This window comes from Triticum urartu, chromosome 7 (assembly GCF_003073215.2).
Source record: "Triticum urartu cultivar G1812 chromosome 7, Tu2.1, whole genome shotgun sequence".
Classification (NCBI taxonomy): Eukaryota; Viridiplantae; Streptophyta; class Magnoliopsida; order Poales; family Poaceae; genus Triticum; species Triticum urartu.
In genome coordinates, this window is record NC_053028.1 from 181,981,710 (window position 1) to 182,001,377 (window position 19,668).

General features: G+C 45.6%; 1 protein-coding gene across 1 annotated transcript; it reads left to right on the forward strand.

Annotated features, from left to right (window-relative positions):
- The first annotated feature begins 17,081 nt into the window (after positions 1-17,081).
- LOC125520581 lies at positions 17,082-18,767 on the forward strand. The gene is made up of 3 exons (XM_048685534.1): positions 17,082-17,910; positions 18,005-18,063; positions 18,165-18,767. The coding sequence occupies exons 1-3, from the start codon at positions 17,635-17,637 to the stop codon at positions 18,259-18,261; spliced, it is 432 nt and encodes a 143-aa protein (XP_048541491.1). The 5' UTR covers positions 17,082-17,634; the 3' UTR covers positions 18,262-18,767.
- The last annotated feature ends 901 nt before the right edge of the window (positions 18,768-19,668 follow it).

Genomic DNA, 19,668 nt, shown 5'->3' on the forward strand with positions numbered 1-19,668 from the left:
TTTGTGCCTAGGCGGTGCATCAGGGGGCCTGGCGTGGTCTCATCATATGACCCATGAAGGGTATGGTCAAACACCGAGAGGGGCATGCATAAACCGTCACGCAGGGTAAGTGTAAACAAGGCCATATCGCATGTTGGATCTAGCCAATGGGAGGGAATAAGTCTGGCATGCGGACGGTGTCTGGGGCTCGTTCCTTCACTTTCCTCAAAATTCGGTGCCGCTTCATGTGGGCCCTAACCACAAAGTCCCGTCCCGTGCATCACACTCACTTGGACCCACACCGTGCAAGCACACTTGGCCACGTAGACACACACCAATAAACCTTGACAATAGCTAGGGTTTAATAATTATCCATTCATTTTACCTAATCGGTACAACATAGTTAGTGATGAACAAAAAAGCTAGATGCCATGTGAAATTAAATGTGCCAACTGTCCCTTCTAGTATTTTTTTTAGTAGTTCTCCCTTCTAGTATTTAGTAGTACTACGCAAAACAAAAAAATGTCCCTCCTATTTTTGCTATTTTTTTAACACACTATTTTGGTGCTTGGTTTATGTTGCCACGTTTGTGGACCGACTTTGTGCACTTTTTCTTTTGCTTGCTTGGTTGATTGGTTGGTTCGGGGAAATCTCTGGGTGTGCATGATGCCGTATACGTGCATGTTTCTACCTAAATTTCAAAAGTGACGAATTGTGCGCGGCCTTGACCTCTCTCTCCCAAACAAATTGAATTTTCACTCCCCAAATCTCACTCCCGCCTCTAGCGTTCGATCGCCTCTACCTTTCCACCCACGTCTTCGTCGCCGCCCACTACTCGCCGCCGCCAAAAAGCCCACATTATTGCCAGTGAGGATGATCCTACCTGCCGAGGGAGGGTGCGTGGCTGGTGCGCTCCGTGCGGCGGATGTGGACCCCATGAAGGAACTGGTCGACAAGGACATTGTCACCGCCGATTCGTAGCCGCAGCTGGTACAACACAGCACCAACGACGATGAATCGGTTAGTGCCTGCATATATTAACCATAGAATTTGCCTTCTCGAGGTTAACCCTAGAAATTGCTCTCTTGTTATTCCTCGCTATTCGTATAGACAATCGTACTATTTGCCTTTTTTTGATTAATCGTACGGTTATCAGTCCTAGGGTTTGCAAATTTAGATGGATGGATCATTTGTATTCCATTTTATGCATGTCTTTCATATAACCAAAGTTTTAGGGAACCAATACAAAGAAAAAACAATCCATTTATGCCTGCCTTTGATATAATGTACAATTCGCTGGCATGAGATTTTTTTTCTTCTAATACCAGATTGCATATTTGGAAGAATGGGAGAACTACCTACAACTGAGGAAAGCTTTTAGAAAGAAAATCTTCAAGTGGCTCATGGCTGCAAAGATTGTGTACCGGCGTAACGGTCGCTATAAATGCCCGTTCTGCAGGAAAGAGAACCAGCATTCCAAAACCACAGCAATTGCAGCTTACAGAAAGAGGTGGCATCTTAAGGCAAAACCTGCTGAGTTGGCCAACAAATTGGGGAGGATGAAGAGCTAAAAGCATATAGTCATGTTTGTTTTTTGTGTTCTATCGACACCAAATGTAAAAAAAATATGGGCCCACATGAACAAGTATCAATCTTTATCTCCTTCGACGGTGAGTGCCACATTGGCCAACATGAACAAGTGTTGATCTCATTGGACTTACATCCTGGAAAAATTCGGTGTCATTCTGAACCTGCTTCATGGGAGGCCTTTTGGGACGAGAAGGGTCCGTCTCGAAGCATGTTTTTGTCGACATCCTTGAAGTGGACCAACAACCTTGTACCAACATGACTAGCATCATTGCCAAGTTTCATAGCTTTTTGACATTGTAAGGATTATCTAGGGCTTTCGCGTCGATAAATCATATAATACTTACGTTCTTTTCTGTGCCTATTTTTTTTCTACGCTCGAGGGTGGGCTGCCATTGTTGGGGAACGTTGCAGAAAACAAAACTTTTCCTACTTGTTTCACCAAGATCATCTAGGAGTTCATCTAGCAACGACTCATCGGATGCATCTACATACCTTTGTAGATCGCGTGCGGAAGCGTTCAAAGAACGGTGATGATGTAGTCGAACACGACGTGATCCAAATCACCGATGACCAAGCGCCGAACGGATGGCACCTCCGCGTTCAACACACGTACGGGACGGGAGACGTCTCCTCCTTCTTGATCCAGCAAGGGGGAAGGAGAGGTTGATGAAGATCCAGCAGCACGACGGCGTGGTGGTGGATGCAGGGCGTCACAGTAGCAGGGCTTCGCCTATACTACTAGAGAGAGACGTAACGGGGAGAGAGGGAGGCGCCAGGGGCTGGTGTATGAAATCCCTCCTCTCCCCCACTATATATAGGAGGGCCAAGGGGGGGTGGTGCGCAGCCTAGGAGATCTAATCTCCTAGGTGCGGCGGCCAGGGGGAGGATTCCCTCCCCCCCAAGGCACCCAGAGGTGCCTTCCACCACTTGGACTCCTCCCCCTTGGAAACCCTAGGCGCATGGGCCTAGTGGGGCTGGTGCCCTTGGCCCATGAAGGCCAAGGCGCACCCCCTACAGCCCATGTGGCCCCCCGGGACAGGTGGCCCCACCCGGTGGGCCCCCGGGACCCCTCCGGTGGTCCCGGTACAATACCGATAACCCCGAAACTTGTCCCGATGGCCGAAACAGCATTTCCTATATATAATTCTTTACCTCCGGACCATTCCGGAACTCCTCGTGACGTCCGGGATCTCATCCGGGACTCCGAACAACATTCGGGTTTCTTCATATACATATCTTCACAACCCTAGCGTCACCGAACCTTAAGTGTGTAGACCCTACGGGTTCGGGAGACAAGTAGACATGACCGAGACGACTCTCCGGTCAATAACCAACAGCGGGATATGAATACCCATGTTGGCTCCCGCATGCTCCACGATGATCTCATCGGATGAACCACGATGTCGAGGATTCAATCAACCCCGTATGCAATTCCCTTTGTCAATCGATATGTTACTTGCCCGAGATTCGATCGTCGGTATCCCAATACCTCGTTCAATATCGTTACCGGCAAGTCACTTTACTCGTACCGTAATGCATGATCCCGTGACCAGACACTTGGTCACTTTGAGCTCATTATGATGATGCATTACCGAGTGGGCCCGGTGATACCTCTCCGTCATACGGAGTGACAAATCCCAGTCTTGATCCATGTCAACCCAACAGACACTTTCGGAGATACCCGTAGTCTACCTTTATAGTCACCCAGTTACGTTGTGACGTTTGGTATACCCAAAGCACTCCTACGGTATCCAGGAGTTACACGATCTCATGGTCTAAGGAAAAGATACTTTGACATTAGAAAACTCTAGCAAACGAACTATACGATCTTGTGCTATGTTTAGGATTGGGTCTTGTCCATCACATCATTCTCCTAATGATGTGATCTCGTTATCAATGACATCCAATGTCCATAGTCAGGAAACCATGACTATCTGTTGATCAACGAGCTAGTCAACTAGAGGCTTACTAGGGACATGTTGGTGTCTGTTATTCACACATGTATTACGATTTCTGGATAACACAATTATAGCATGAATAAAGACAATTATCATGAACAAGGAAATATAATAATAATGCTTTTATTATTGCCTCTAGGGCATATTTCCAACAGCCATGAATGCGTGTCGTTGGGCTATGTAAAGAAGCCCACCCGTTGGACCTAGCGATGTCCGCCGCCGTTGCATGCGCCCGAGCGAGCCTACGTTGCATGAGGTTGCATGCATGCGTACGCTTCAGCCTACGTTGCATGCGTGCACATACGCGTAGGAGCACGCGCCACAGAGCCGTCCCCAGTTGACCCGACCGGCGACACATAGGGCAGCACTTAAACTTCGCATTTTGATTCACAATACAGTTTCCCACGCGTGTACACTCCCGATGCCGCGGTGGGTGGAAAATTTGTTCACATTTGACCCCATTACTGCCACGGTGGCTATTTAAGCCACCTATCATGTTCCTCTTCCTCTCACACCCTTCATCCATCTCCCATACTCTCCCACCGGCATTTTGCGCCTGCCCTTCTTCTTCTTCTTCACCACAAACAGCCCCAAGAACCAGCCCGCCGCAGCCATGCAGTACACCGGGTCAACCTACCGCTTCCCCCCCACCGTGCCGGAGATGCTCTACACCACCGGGGTGTACGTCGAGAGAACCCTTCATGTGTGGATGATGTCAAGGTGGAGGGGTGCAAGGGGGTTCACTGACTTATTCCTTGGGGCCGGCTATGGGCACCTCCCTCGGGGATCTCCAAGGATGTACCGAGTCGAGGAGCTCATCCACAACGGGGTTGTGGTTGCTATCCTTGCCCACTTCACCAACCCCTTCGACGCGTTCTACCTCCTCGGCTGCGTGTTCTAGTGTGGCTGCGAGTTCATTGCTTTCACCACCCATAACATCTTCACGGACTACAAAAATGTCTTCCCCACCGACGAGCGCATGCACACTCTGTCGTACCCCATCAACAACACCGCGGAGGAGCAGTGAAGGGCGCTCGGAGGAGGAGAAAGGAGGAGCCTGGTGGAGAAGCAGCGGCCATCTATCTATCTATCTATCTATCTTTTTTAGCTAAAAAATCTATCTATCTATATCTGTCTTGGTGTTATTTAAGTTGTAAGTGTACTATTAATTCATGTTGTGGGCTTTGGTTGGCCCAAATTATCCATATTTATTATACAAAGTTTTACATTGGTTGGGCTTTTTTGGAACCATTTTAATCTCTGGCATTTTAGTCATAGGAAAAATTGTCTCAAGAAAAGTCATAGGAAGAAAACAATCACGCGCCGCCCCTCTCATCCAATGCATAACCATCGCCGCCATCGTCCTTCCCCTCACCCATCGCCATTACAACCGCGACATCTCCTCCCTCTCCTTCTCCTCCTTCTCGCGGTCGTAACTTTTCTCGTCTCCTCTTCCACATCCCACCCCCTTCTTCCATCCACGCAAGAACCTCGATGGAGGAGCAGATAGCCGGCGGCGAGAACGCTGACTTCGTGGAGATCGCCGGTGGCGACCAGGTCAAGATGGCCAGGTTAATGGAGATCCGTTCTTGGTTTAACAACCTAAGGCAGTTGAACTAGACGGCAATGGCCACTGTGAGGGAAATGACATCCAGGGACAAGAAAAAGCTTTCCCCTCGCCCGCACAACCGAGGCACGACATCGAGATCCTCCTGTGGGCGATGGAGCAGGCCAATTCGTCCAGCCCGTCGGACAGGCGCAGGTGGTGGGCGTTCAGATCCAGGGTAGAGCATCCACTGGATCAGGAACCCACGGTGCACGATGTGCCGTTGTAGATTCTGGAGCCTCCACCCGAGTCGGAGATGACTCTAAGGCGCAAGAGGAGGACAGTGGTCGCGACATCGCTTCCCCGCCGTTCTCCATGCTTCCCTCGCCGCTCCCCTCGTCTGAACGGCGGTGGTACCGTTGTTTAGAGTAAGCTTCCCCACTCCTAATCTTCCTACTGCTCGTGCTTACAGTTGTGGTGGTAGTGATTGAGTACATGCTTTTGGGGGCTGGATTATGATGTATATGAACCCTAGACTAAGTATGTACTGTTGTAGTGGTAGTATTTGATGTTCACCTGCACTTCTACTCCAAAAATTTGTTATGTGTCTTTCTATTATTAAGTGCTTGATACTATATTTGAACCTTTTTTGAGTTGTTGATTGCTTTTTGGTAGAGCTACCAGCTCTTATGGAGATGCTCATGTTGTATGTCTTGTTATCCATGATTTGTACTAGCATTCTATGCAATTAGATGCCATGACAAGCCATGTAGCATATTTATTTATTGCCTCCAACATGCCATCATTTTACTCTGTGCATCTCAGCAAGTATAAATCTGTCAGCTATAAAACTTTGCGAATTTGCTTGATGGTTCCCACTAAACTATAAACCCTCCCCTTTTGTTTTCAAAGTAAGCCACTGACATCCGGGTCCCACGGCAGTCACGGACACACAAATGCTCCCAGTCATGTGGCCCCTGGCCCACTGGCCATCCTCGATGGCTATCCAATCTCAGTGTGCCTCTACCAATAACAGTAGCCCTTTCTGTTATAAAACTATGCAACTTTGCTTGAAGGTTGCCACTAAAAATATAACTCCTATGGCCATGCTTCCTAAAAATTATTTGCATTATGTTGTAAATACTTTCATGCCATGCCTTCTGTTGCTATGACAAGTTGATGTTGCATGGTAAAATCTTGCTCGAAAGTGGACATGTTAATATAATTGTTTGATGTTAAAAGTAAGTTGCACTTGTGAGCTTGGTTTTGTTTGCTTGTTGTAACTATCATGTCAACACTGTTTGTCATTATAACTATTTCAGCATAACTGTAATTTTCACTAAGTCCTAACCTGTAACAGCAACTTTGCCATTCGTGTTTCGCAGGAAAAAAACTAGAGTTCACAAGGCTGGAGACCTGGAGTTGTGAGGCTAGGAGGCTGATGGCGCTACTGCTGGCTGATCCTTCTTCTTCCAGCTTTTGTTCCTCCCTTTCTCTCTACTCGTTGGATTCCTAGGCTACATCCCTATGTGCTGTTAATGTATTAAGTTGATCATTTGAATTTATTGTATTAGATTTAATGTGGAAGTACCTTAATCTCTACAAAAGAGATGTTGGGTCTATGACCGATAATTTCTAGGTGCATGCTTAAATTCAATATTTAGGGATTTTTTTGAATTGTTTGGATTGCTTACCACATGTGTCACGTGGTCAATATTTAGGGATTATTAACATATGAGAACAACAATTCGATCGCCTATGTAAATGTGTACAACATAATTTTCAAGATAAATTGAAACATGACACGTACACATGCAATTTGCCAACAAGTCCAGTTGTAGTAGAAAAAGACAGCATGTGCACGTATCCAACCGTGCCTCCTACGATTTTGTTCCATGCTTTTGTCGCCACATGTCTTTGGAAGTAAAAAATATAAGGTGATTTTCTCATAATAAACCGTTTTGGAGAGAAATTTGCAACCAACCAAAAATATCTACTACGTGCAACTTGGCCACCGTGGGGAGATTGGATCGACTCCTAGATTATAGGGTGAGGCCATCGTGATCGTGAGAGAAGAATTCTTTTTTTCAAGGGAAGGTAGGCATTTTGTGTGGTTACAAAATGGACCTTATTGTAATTAAGGAAATTATTATTTAACAGAAACCTTGCTATTTTCAAGCCATTATAAAAATAACTAAATTGTTTTGGCAAAAAAAAGTTGATTATGGGTTAGTTCATTTTGTGGACACGTACGTGTAGTGGTGCATGCTGTGGGCCCAGGTGGCTCTAGGTGCATGCAGTGTATCATGCTGGCTAGGGGTGCACAAGGTAGTAACCTGGTGAATTGGGGTGAAAGTCTTGTGCTAATTCTATTTTGTGGTGTGCGACAGATGAGTCTACCCGGGGGGAATGCTTGGCTTGGGGGCCAGTGTAAGTGGTGTGGGTCTACTGCGTAAGTGGTGCGCCACATGAGTCTAGACGGCGCGGATGCATGGTTTGGATCTAGCTACCTTGAGGTAACGCATCCGGTTTGCACACTGAGTGCGGGCCCGTTCCTTCGTTTTCATCGGTGCTTTCTCTCGGGTCAACGGAGAACAATCCAAATGCGCATGCTAGGTCCCGGCCTTTCTTGGGTCCTGCGTGCCATATTCGGGACAGTTGCCGCATTTCTAGGGTAGTATCATCGGGAATTCACGATCTATACCGCGTCCACATGAAATCATAGCAGGGAATGGGGTAACAACCACATGCTAAGCTCTTTGGTCCATATATATGGGCCATGTGCCACCAAAGAGAAGGGCCGCCTCAGAGCCATTGTCCATTGAGAGGAAACGATTCTGGCCTATGAACGGTGTGTGGGGCCTGCCCCTTCATCTGCTTTAGAACTCCATGCCGCAAGATGTGGACCTTAGCAACCAAGGCTCGTCCCGTGCGCCGCACGCCAACTGGACCCACACCATGCATGCACGCGTGGCCAAGTAGACACTCACCGGTCAACCTTGACAATGTACACAAGATGCATGCGCACTCATTAACCATCTAGCCCCCAGCCATGCACACCTAGCCAGCTTCACTCAAACCGTGCACCGTTTGCCAGGTTCACCCACACCATCCATCCATTATTGACCCCACCTCGGTTCGTTAGACCTCCGACAAGAGTCCCTTCGCTCGGCATGCCAGGTATGTCAAAGCAACAGGCGATTACACATATTGCACACCGAGATATGACGTCATTCACTAGTGCCAGCAAACCTGTGCACCTGAGCATCTCTACCCATGGTGGACACTAGCGCATGGTTAGGATCGAGAAGCCTAGCGGCACATGATGTCGGCCCGATAGGATGGGGGTGCATGACATGGGTCGAGATGAAACACATGGCATCGCATGGATCCACATTCCCCTGCCCAATACCAGACAGCGGGCATATACCAGATGGATCCAAGCGGTCGCTGATGAAGCTTGGAAGCCATGTGTTATGTGCATGCTGAATTTCAATATTTAGGAATTATTAACATATGAAAACAATAATTCAAGCATCTATGTAAAGGTGTACAACATAATTTTCAATAAAAAATGAAACATGACACGTGCACATGCAACTTGCCAACAAGTGCAGTTGTAGTACAAAAAGACAACATGTGCACGTATCCCACCATGCCTTCTACAATTTTTGTTCCATGTTTTTTCGCCACATATCTTTGGAAGGAAAAACGAAAGAATGTGATTTTCCCATATGGTTGCAACCAACCAAGATAGATAGTGCGTGGAAGTTGTCCCCCATGGGGAGATTGGATCGACCACTCCTAGATTATAGGGCGAGGCCACCGTGAACATGATCGTGAGAGGGTGAAGAAGGATTCGTTTTTTCGAGGGAAAGGAAGTAATTTTGTGGGTTTACAAAAAGGAATGCACCCCTTTTTGAGGGACAAAAAATGCACGTTATAATGTGTAATTAATTAAATTATAATTTAACAGAAACCTTGCTATTTTCAAGCAATTTAAAAACAACTTACTTGTTTTGGCAAAAAAAATGTTGATAATGCGATAGTCCATTTTTTGGACACTTACGTGAAGTGGTGCATGTTGTGGAAATCGGGGTGGAAGTCTTGTGCTAAGCTATTTTGTGGGGTGCGGCATATGAGTCTACATGGGGAATGGTTGGCTTGGGGGCCGGCGTAAGTGATGTGGGTCTAGTGTCTAAGTGGTGCACCACGTGGGTCTAGACAGCGGGGGTGCATGGTTTGGATCTAGCTACCTTGAGGTAACGTGTCCGGTTTGCGCAATGAATGCGGGCCTGTTCCTCCATTTTCGTCGATGCTCTCTCTTGGGTCAATGGAGAATAATCCAAAAGTGCATACAAGGTCCCGGCCTTTCTCGGAGCCCGCGCTTGCCATATTCGGGACATTTTCCGCATTTCTAGGGCAGTATCCTCGGAAATTCAGGATCTATACCGTGGCCACATGAAATCACAGCAGGGATTGGGGGTGACAGTTCCATGCTAAGCTCTGGTCCATATATGTGCCATGTGCGACCAATGGGCACGGCCGCCTCAGAGCCATTGTTATGGGCAAAAAATGCCGGGTCTCGTCTGTCGCCGCTATAATCCGTGCAAATTCATGAGGGATCCAAATTTCTTGGGACCTTTCACGGTGTGGGTGTGGTCGAACATTGAGAGTGGCACGCATAAGCCTTCACATAGGTTGTGTGTAAATGAGACCAAAACGCATCCCGGAGCTAGCCATCGAGAGGGAACAAGTCCTGCTTGTGGACAAAGACTGGGGCCCGCCCCTTCATCTGCTTCAGAACTCTGTGCCGCAAGTTGTGGGCCCTACCCACCAAGGCACATCCCGTGCGCCGCATGCAAACTGGACCCACACCATGCATGCACGCATGGCCACGTAGACAACCACCATTCAACCGTGACAATGTACAGATGACGCATGCGCACTCATTAGCCATCTAGCCCCCCAGCCATGCAAACCTAGCCACCTAAACTCAAACCATGCACCATTAGCCAGGTTGACCCACACCATACATCCAGCATTGACCCCACCGCGGTTCATTGGACCTTCGACGAGTCCGTTCGGTATGCCAGGCACGCCAAAGAGACACGCGGCTACACATATTGCACACCGAGATCCGACGTCATTCACTAGTGCTAGCAAACCTGTCCACATGAGCATCTCTGCGCATGGTGGACACTAGCTCATTGTTTGGATCGAGAAGGCTAGCGGCGCATGTTTTGGCCCGGTTGGCTTGGGGTGCATGATATGGGTCCAGACGAAACACATGGCATCGCGTGGATCAACATTCCCCTCCTCTGTACCGGACATCGGATATATGGCAGACGAATCTGCGCGGTTGCTGGCCAAGTTTTGTCACATTCATTTGTCATTCCATTGTTTGTAAAGTTTTACAACATATTTTAGGACAAATATAAAACATGACACGTGCAGATGAAACAAGCCTACAAATTCAGTTGTCCCACTATATGACTTTGTTCTGTGTAATGAGGGAGCAGTTGCATTACACAATTTTTTGAAGGGAAGTTACATTACTCCTAAATCGTGGTTGTGCACGATCGGGCTTTTCATTTTAGTGAGAAGTGAGAAGTTACGTTTTGACGTGGCAAGACGTGGTGGTGTGAACAACGCACGGGGAGGTGTGAACGTGGCAACAACTCCTTTTGACTGCCCAGGACTAAATCGGCAGCTCCGCTTCCCCATTAGCATTTATCTCATCGCCGCTCCCCTCTTCCCATCCTCTTCTTCATCCACAAATACGAGGGTTTTCTCCTCCCACGCCTCACCACTCGCCTGCCCATCCCGCCGCTGCACCTCCGTCGTCGAGATGCCCAAGCACACCATTGGGGGGGGGGGGGCGACGCCATGGCGCACGAAGTACCCAAGCGCCCTGCGAAGCTGCACATGGAGAAACCCCTCCCCGCTGGCGAGGGGTACAACCGGCAACAGGGCGGCCTTGACGTCGTCGACCACGTCCAGGCTTCGGTGCAGGTGTCACCTACGCCGGAGCAGGTGACTCCTCTGCCACGCCATCTGCCTCCTGTGCCATAGCTCGTGGTCAACATCGACGGCGACGACGACAAAGAAGAGGGCAGTCCTATTTTAGGAAATATCCTAGGTTTCCTTGTTCAGTCCCTTATCTATTTTTGGGCATGGCTAGGATTTCTGCTTTTCTTCCATCTATGAAATATGTACCTAGATTCGTTAGATCCGGTAGGTTTCAAGGGCGTATCCACATGAGTGCATGTGTGTGGGGGTCGGCTCCTCATTGTATAGGTTATCTTGTTTTTAGGATCTACCAACCACTCCGATCCATGGCTCTCGTGCATCCAAATTGTGTTGATGCCAAATTTTAAGATAGATCTAACAACCACTCGAAATTTTTTGCCCGAAATTTCTTATATATGGTTCTTTTATTGCTAAATGGACTAAAAGTGGTGTAGTTTATGCACTAAACTTCATGTAAATTTGTATAAAACTAGCCTCTCATGCTTAATCCAGCAGACACATTTTTTGTCGTTCAATTTGCTCAACACCAATTGCTTGATTCCTGGAGTCCAATTACCATAGGCTGTAATATTTTAGACTTGTTGTCATCCCTACTTGAAATATATTATTTGGTTGCTTATTTTTAGCATAATATTTTCTTCAAGTAAAGGATAACAACACCATGCCTTGTTTACGAAAATATCATACTAAATAATCTTCATTTTCTGTCATTCATGTATGTACTGTCAGTATGATGGAAAAATAATATTTTCACATGAACATTTTAGATATTACCCCTAACTCTTTAATTTCTTGAGTAACAGAAGCAGAGGCAGAAGAATGCCTTTTGGACTCAAAAGCCAACTTGATCTCAGCCGTTTGAAAAATATTGTTGTGGTTTTGGTTTGCAATATAAATTTTGCACACCCAACTTTGAAATCCTGGATCCGAAGCTGTGTTGCTAGGTTGCATTAGTTTAGGCATGTATATGACATTTTTTGATCTATATTAAATATTCTGCTATTTATGTGGGACCAGGTAGCTGCTCTGGCTCCTCAGACGGAGCAGGTGACGCCTCCTGTGCCCGAGCCTGTGGTCGTCGGCGATGTCAACAAAGAAGACGTTATTCATCTATCTCCTTTAATTTTTTGTAAAATCCTAGGTGTGCTCTGGTCAGTCCTTTTGTCTATTTTGGGGGAAGGCCAGGGTTTCTTTTTATCTTTGATCGATGGACTCCATATCAATATTCTGTAGATGTTTTAGGTAACTAGCTAGGTTACATGTGTTGAGCCCTGTATAGGCATTATTTTGATCTAGATAAATTATTCTGCTAATAAATCCACCTAGGTTTGGTGATTGTGCTAATACAAATACGTAGCTTGACCTTGGAATTGAATTTCCTACGTAGGTGATTGTGAAAATATTTTCCGCAACTTAAGGATAACAACACCATGCCTTGTTTATGAAAATGTCGTATTGTATGGTCATGAAGTAAATAATCTTCATTTTCTGTCATTCATGTCAGTACTGTCATTACGATGGACTAAGAATCTTTTCACATGAAAATTTTAGATATTACTCCCTCCATTTGAAAATATTGTTGTGGTTTTAGTTTGCAATATAAATTTTTTAACACCCAAGTATGAAATCTTGGATCCGCAGCTGTGTAGCTAGATTACATTTATTGAGGCATGTATATGTCAGTTTTTGACCTATATAAATTATTCTGCTAATAATTCGGAACAGGTAGCTCCTCTGGCTCCTCTGCCAGAGCAGGTAGTGGCTCCTCAACCTCAGTCGGGTGTTCGTCTGCCACAGTTGTTGCCTCCCCTGTCCCCACCTGTGGTCGTCGCCGACAAGAACGAAGAAGAGGTTAGTCGTCTATCCCCTTTATTTATTTATTTATTTTGTAATATCCTAGGTTTTCTCTGGTCAGTACAAGGCAAATAAGGTATTAAAATGTTGAGTACATGTTTGGTTGCACTTGATCTATCTTTGGTTTAAATGTTCCATAAGTGGTTGTGGCAATGATTTTAAACATTGATTATCTCTAAGCAATGGCTATTTTAGAAAGAAATTGGATATTATCAATGTTTTACTTGAGTTGTTTTAATTAGTTCTTTTGTAGGGTTTTTATCATTTATGCCACCAGCTGTATCCCACTACTCAGTTTTTCCCTTAGAAGTTACAGCCGCTCAAAAATGCCATCGATTCATGAGATGCTTACTCAAAATGCCATTAGATGTATCAAAAATGCCATCATTCCATTAGATGTTTGCTCAATAATGCCATTAGACATTGTTATATTCATTTAAAACTTGTTGACCATCCAATATGACAAAAAAAGCCCAGGCCCACATTTCAGTTCTCTCTATCTCACAATGATAAGTGTGGCCCCACTTGTGAGGAGTAAGTAAGCGAATAATTTTACAGGAAAATAAGAACGCTGTTGGGATCAAGTGGGCCCACACTTTATTGTAGTGAGATAGAGGGAGAGCTGGCATGTTGGTCCATAGGTATTGATGCCATTATAGCATGTCAAGATAGATTTGATATCACAATAATGATATGCAGTGGCATTTTTGAGCATGTGTCTAACGAAGCGATGGCTTTTATTAGCAGTAGAAATTCCTAGTGGTGATACTTAGTTGTGGGACACAACTGGTGGCATAAATGTTAAAAACCCTTTTTTTGTAAGTACAACATTTGGGATCACTTATTGTCAGAATTCATAATAATTAACTACTTTACCTAGAACGTTGACTGGTTCAGGAACATTGATGGGTGGGGTATCGATCAACAGGGGAAACTTCCACGACGATAACATGTGGACTTTCAATATCCATCATCATAAGCACACAAAATTCTAACCCTAAATAGATACATCTCACGAGCTATTTTATCTAGTCATGCATGTAAGTTATAAGTCTTTTTTTGCATTAGTACATCTGTATGCTGCTCTGCCATGTTACATCATCAGTTCGTGCATTTTTACGTAACAAGTGAATTTTGTTGCACTAAAGGGCTGTTTGGTTTGTGACTAACTTTGCCAAAGATTGCCATACCTAAGGTTAGGCAAGTTTGACCAACTTAAGTGAGTGTTTGGTTCCAGCCACACCTTAGGCAAGCCACACTTGGGTCCCACATGGCATACACACAAAAAGTGTGGCAAGGTTCCCTTAGGCTTGCCAACTTGTGGCTCTCATTTTGATGAACTAACCTTAGGCAAGCCTGGGAAAAATTTGTGGCAAAATGTGGCAATGCTAGTGCTCTCTTCGACATGTATGGTTGATCCTTCATTTTTTTACTATATGGTACTATCCCATTTAGTTGCTTATGTAGCAACTAATAAGTTATGCATTTATTTTTTCAACATCATTTGAAGATATTTTACGATGTCATCAATTACATTATGTTTCATAGACTCTGTGCCTGCTGAATTCTCATATTAGATATACTTATGCAACATTTTGTACTACATGTAGGTCCTAAGTGACGACGTCGACAGCGACCCAGAAACCCAAAGGATCTACAGGAGGCACAAGGTGAGGGAGCTGGACAGTGTTGTCCTCGAGAAATGTGTCAGGCCAAGAATCGGAAGGGGGCTACGGATGCCCTTACTGCAACAAGCTGATGAAAGGCGACCTGTCGAGTACCATCAACCATGCAGTCAGAACATCCCGAGGCTGTATCAATAATGGCTACGCTTTCAGGGTGAAGCACGCCGCGTATGCCGAGTACTTGATGAGGCTTCTTTGAGGCTTTAGGGAAGTGCGCATCCTCGTAGCTAGAACTGATGCTCTTTTGGTTTTAACTATGCTAAGTACTACCCTATGCTATACTTTGTTGGTGAACGTTTATGGTCGAACTATGTGCACCAGTACTACTAAGTGGTGCTTGCTTTTGTATATATGGAAGCGTTGAACTAAGGTAGAACTATGTTAATTGGTGTGTGGTTTGGCATCTCTGCTTGTTAAACTCGTTCTCATTAATCATCGGCTCATTTAGATTAAGTAGCATAAAACCCTGATTGGCTAGGTTCGTTTGAAGCTAGTTAAGCTTGTGAGCGCTCGTTAATAGGTTCTGATGTGTTATGGTATACATGATGAGTGTGTACATGTGGTTTTCAAGAAGGAAGATGGTGACTCAAAAAGGAAATGCACTAGTTTGCTGCCTAAGGTGTTGATCCAAGTAATACTAGAACCATCGTGTTTGTGGCGTGGCTACATGATGATCACAAAGTCTCGATCCAAGTAATACTAGATCACTTGATGACAATTTGATCTGATGTTTTCACAAGTCTTGAGCATTAGGGTTTATGTACACAATTTTCAATCCCCAACCCATCCACCCCGGACACGATCTTTGGATTGCATCACGTAGATGTACAAAATCTAGTTCCTAGCTCCTGCCCCAAGCGCCTACGCTTGTGATTTTTTTCCAGGATCCTAATTAAGCGCCTAAATAAGCGCCGCTGCATTGAAGGTGCCCAACGCCGACCAATCAATTTTTCTCATAAGTATTTCAACTATAGTAGGTAACTACCAATTACTCCCCGCATCTCTCCCACTAGGGTACGCTCTAAAACCATCGCCGCCGCTCACACGCCCGCCTCCCTGCCGCGGATATGAAATCCACTTGTGGAGGTCGATTGGCCGTCGTGACAGATCGTGGCCATGAACGTGAGGGGCCTGTCATGGATGCCATCATGACAGATCGTGGACTTGCGGGGCTAACCACCGACGTCGTTGTCCATCGCATGGATCAGGATCCCCATGAGAAAGCTTTGGACTACTCGGTGTCCGACCCAGAGAAGCATCGTGTCAACAAGGTGCAGTACTCCGTCATCGATCACAAGCAGCAGCACATGCACGGCATGGACTGGAATTCCGTTACGGTAATTTTAAATTTTTTTTAACCCTAGATCTGTCTTCAAGTTTAAGGTTAGAGGTTAATCATTAAACCATCAATACATTGTTGAATTGGCATAATGGAATCTAGCTCTAAATATACTGTTGATCATCAATACGTAATGATCATTATTTATTCAATCAATCTTTGAGAAATTAATGGTTCATCCACTCCACAATTTAGTGCGCTTTGGTTTTATGCTAAAAGTCAGACATCATAAAGGTTGTGCATGTTTATTGACAATTTTTTTAAAAGTACATCATATGATTTATGCTTTCATATGGATTTGATATTGCTTTTTTCTCCTTAAATTTTCAAAGTTAATAAATATTTACTTTAAAAATAATTTATAGGCACTACAGTATGAAACTTAGGGAATATTAGGTACTGTAAACAATGGTGTAGCTTCTATCATACATAATTTAAACTTGCAGCCTTATTCTCATGATTATGCAGACATTTCCAAAGGAGAGATGGATGCACACACTCAGAAAACCCTTGAAGAATTGCAGAATGGATAGTGCAACGTGCTTAAGCGTATGGCGTATCGTTGCGTGTTCTGTGGCAAATATCTGGACCCGGCTTTCGTTAGTATTCTTGAGCACGCCGAAGGAGTTGCCAAAGGATACCAAATGAAGCATGGTGTGAGGGAGAAACACAAGGTGCTAGCCCAGTATCTCAGGAATTTGTCAAACAAAGAGAAGGTCCGAAGAAGGCGTTATGAGAACCAGCATGCCAAAAAATAGATGAATAAACGAAACCCTGAAGAAGTTTCGGTTGACATAAGTAGTCATTTGCCGGGTTTTTTTAAATACCAATGAATATTTTAATTATCATAGTTTTTGCAAAAATGTTACATTTATTAAATTTAATCATAAAAATGCATACAATTCAATTATTGATTTTTTTTCAAATATTTGTAACCTTCAGTCTAATAGTTTACCATTTTATTGGTTAACCATTATTTTCATATATATATATAGGGTGGCACTATTCTAATCCTGGGATTAGAATAACTATTTGGATCACACCGGCCCTATAAGGGCTCGATCATAGGTTCCCGAACTCCCGAACCGCGCTGGAACGAAGTAAGAAAAATACTATGACCATCCATCCCGCATCTCCCGCACTCCCTCGATCCCACCTCCTGCACTCCGACCCATTGTCCCCCACCATCAGCCCCCAGAACCGCCGCCGCCGTCGCATCAAACCCGCGCGCCACTCCGCGGGCCGGGATCCAGCCCCCGAGCCTCCCCACTCCTGGATCCGGCCGCCTCGCTGCTCCTGTGCCTGAGCCGGCCCCCGCACTGCCCCACTCCTGGATCCGGCCACCTTCCCACCTTGCTCCCCCGGCAGCACCCGCCTCAGGCCGACGGCGCGAGGAGGCCGAGCTCGGCCGTGCTCGCCACCTCGGTGGCTCACCCCGCCCCAGCCACCTCCGCCCTTGCCTCCAACCACCGTCCCGACCACCTCCACCACCGCCCTCTGCCCCGACCACCTCCCTTCCACCCGCCCCCAACTTCCCCTCTGGCGTGACCTTCCCAGCACTCCGCCGCGACCTTCCCTCCCCTCCGACGCGGCCTGCCCTCCGCCCATGTTTCTTGCACCGTGTTGTTGTCCCCACACGCAAATCGAGCCATGGCCGGCGAGATCCATCATGGCTCCCCTGCAGCAGCTATTTTTCCATATGTAGTGGTTGCAAAATATCTACTATCCCTAGTTTACCAACTAGTGCTATCGGCCTCTGCAGCAAAACCTGAACCATCTTCTCTTGAATTCCTCCAGCCTAACACACCCGTGAGATCGCCTGACTACAACAACAACGTGCAAGGGACCCTCACCATGGGTGTTGCGGACGAGTACGTGGGCGCCGTCATCGGCTATGCCGGGAGGACCATACGTGAGATCGAACGGGTACGTACATATCTCCCGCACCACCGAAGCGCATCCACAAATGGTTAACCGACAAGGCTATGGTTTGGACTAATGGTTCGTCGTCAGAGTGCAGGTTACGGGCGTGCAGATCAGTATCTCTAAGGGGGAGCTCAAAGCTGGGACGAGCGAGAGGTAGGTACTACAACAGGTCTCAGCCGGGTTTGCATGTTCTTTACCCACGAAATCAGTCCTGCATGTATGTCATTTTGACCTGCAGCGTGTGTGTGGTGCAGGGAGGTGGTGATCAGTGGGACACGGGAGGCGGTCGATGTGGCAGAGGTGATGATCGTGCAGCGGGTCTCGGACGCCGCCAATAGTCGCCGCCGGTAGCAGGGTGGCGGTGGTGTTGACAGGCGGCCTGTCAAGGAAGTGGAGTAGTAGCAGCAGTAGCGGTGATACAACAGAGCAAAGCGGAGCAGAGCATAGTACTGAATTACTACTGATGGTGGTAGTAGGGCAGGAGATGTCCCAAGTTTTTTGGTCCCTTGCGTGCGTCGTCGGAGCAATTTATTAGCAAGAATTGCTTACTTGGGAGGGGAAGGCATGGTGCAATTACTGATGGCTGCACGGTTAGTTCTGGTTTTGGTCAATGTTGCTTCCATGTTTGACTACTAGTGTATCCGTGCCTTGTGTTTCGGTGAGAGGATGGATGGATGATTCCTCTGGGTTTGATTGATCCAACCCAAGAGGAGAGGACTTCTGAAAATGGAAGGCCGAAGCAAAGTTGTTTTTTACTGCACACAAACTTGGATGATCTGATCAGATCAGATCAGACTTCCACTGTGGAGCATGCTGCAACTTTCGTTTAGTTCTGAGACTCTAATTTTGTCAGTTTAGTCCTTGTATTGTTCTTTTACGGAAAAAATTGAAGAGTCAAAGAAAATGGAAAAAGAATGCATCAGTATAGCTACTTAGCAGAAAATGGTCAAAGAGTATGTTGCTTCGATGGTTTTTTGTGTGCTTGTATTTGAAAAATTACATCAAAGAAAATTCAGCAACTTGTGTACTTATGTGGATAACGTGGGAACAATATTCTGCCCACCGTCTATTTTTGCTAATGATTTTGTTTGTTTTCCATTTTATATGTTAGGAAAATTGACGCCAAAACTTTTTGTCTTGAAAATAAGTTCAAATAAATAGACGGGAGAAGGTCACATATGTGTACCAGGAAAAAGTTTGCGGTTTGAAGGAGGACTGAAGTTCAGAGTGATGTGGATGTGAAGGTTCAGAGATGTTTTTTTAGTATATTCAGACATGTTTTTCCTCTCTTGTTCTTCATTTCTTAACTTCTTCATAATTGATTAGATAACTTCTAAGGCAACATGTTGTTGTCTGAAAAGCTTATGGACTCTTGTGTGTACGTAAAACACTTTGATCAATATACTCTTTAGTTTATGATTCTTTCTTTCCACTATCACTCAAGCTTGGTGTTCCTAAAAAATATGGTGCACCTCCCGTTTGCAAGTCTGTGTGCCCACAATCTTGTGGTTAAATGACCTTTGTGAAATGTGATGATTCTTCGTAAAGTAGTTTGTGCAAAAGGAAAAAGGTATTCAAGTGTCCGCAGCAAAACTCCAGTGCATAAAACATATGTTTTGTGTTTATCTATCTGAAAAATTGGCCACTATTGCAGCTTTGCCTGGTGTATCAGTTCAACTGCAAAAAAAAGTTTTTTGCCTAGTTTAGTCAGTTGTTGGAAAAAAAAGGGGCTGAAAGGTCAAAATGTTTTATTCGTGA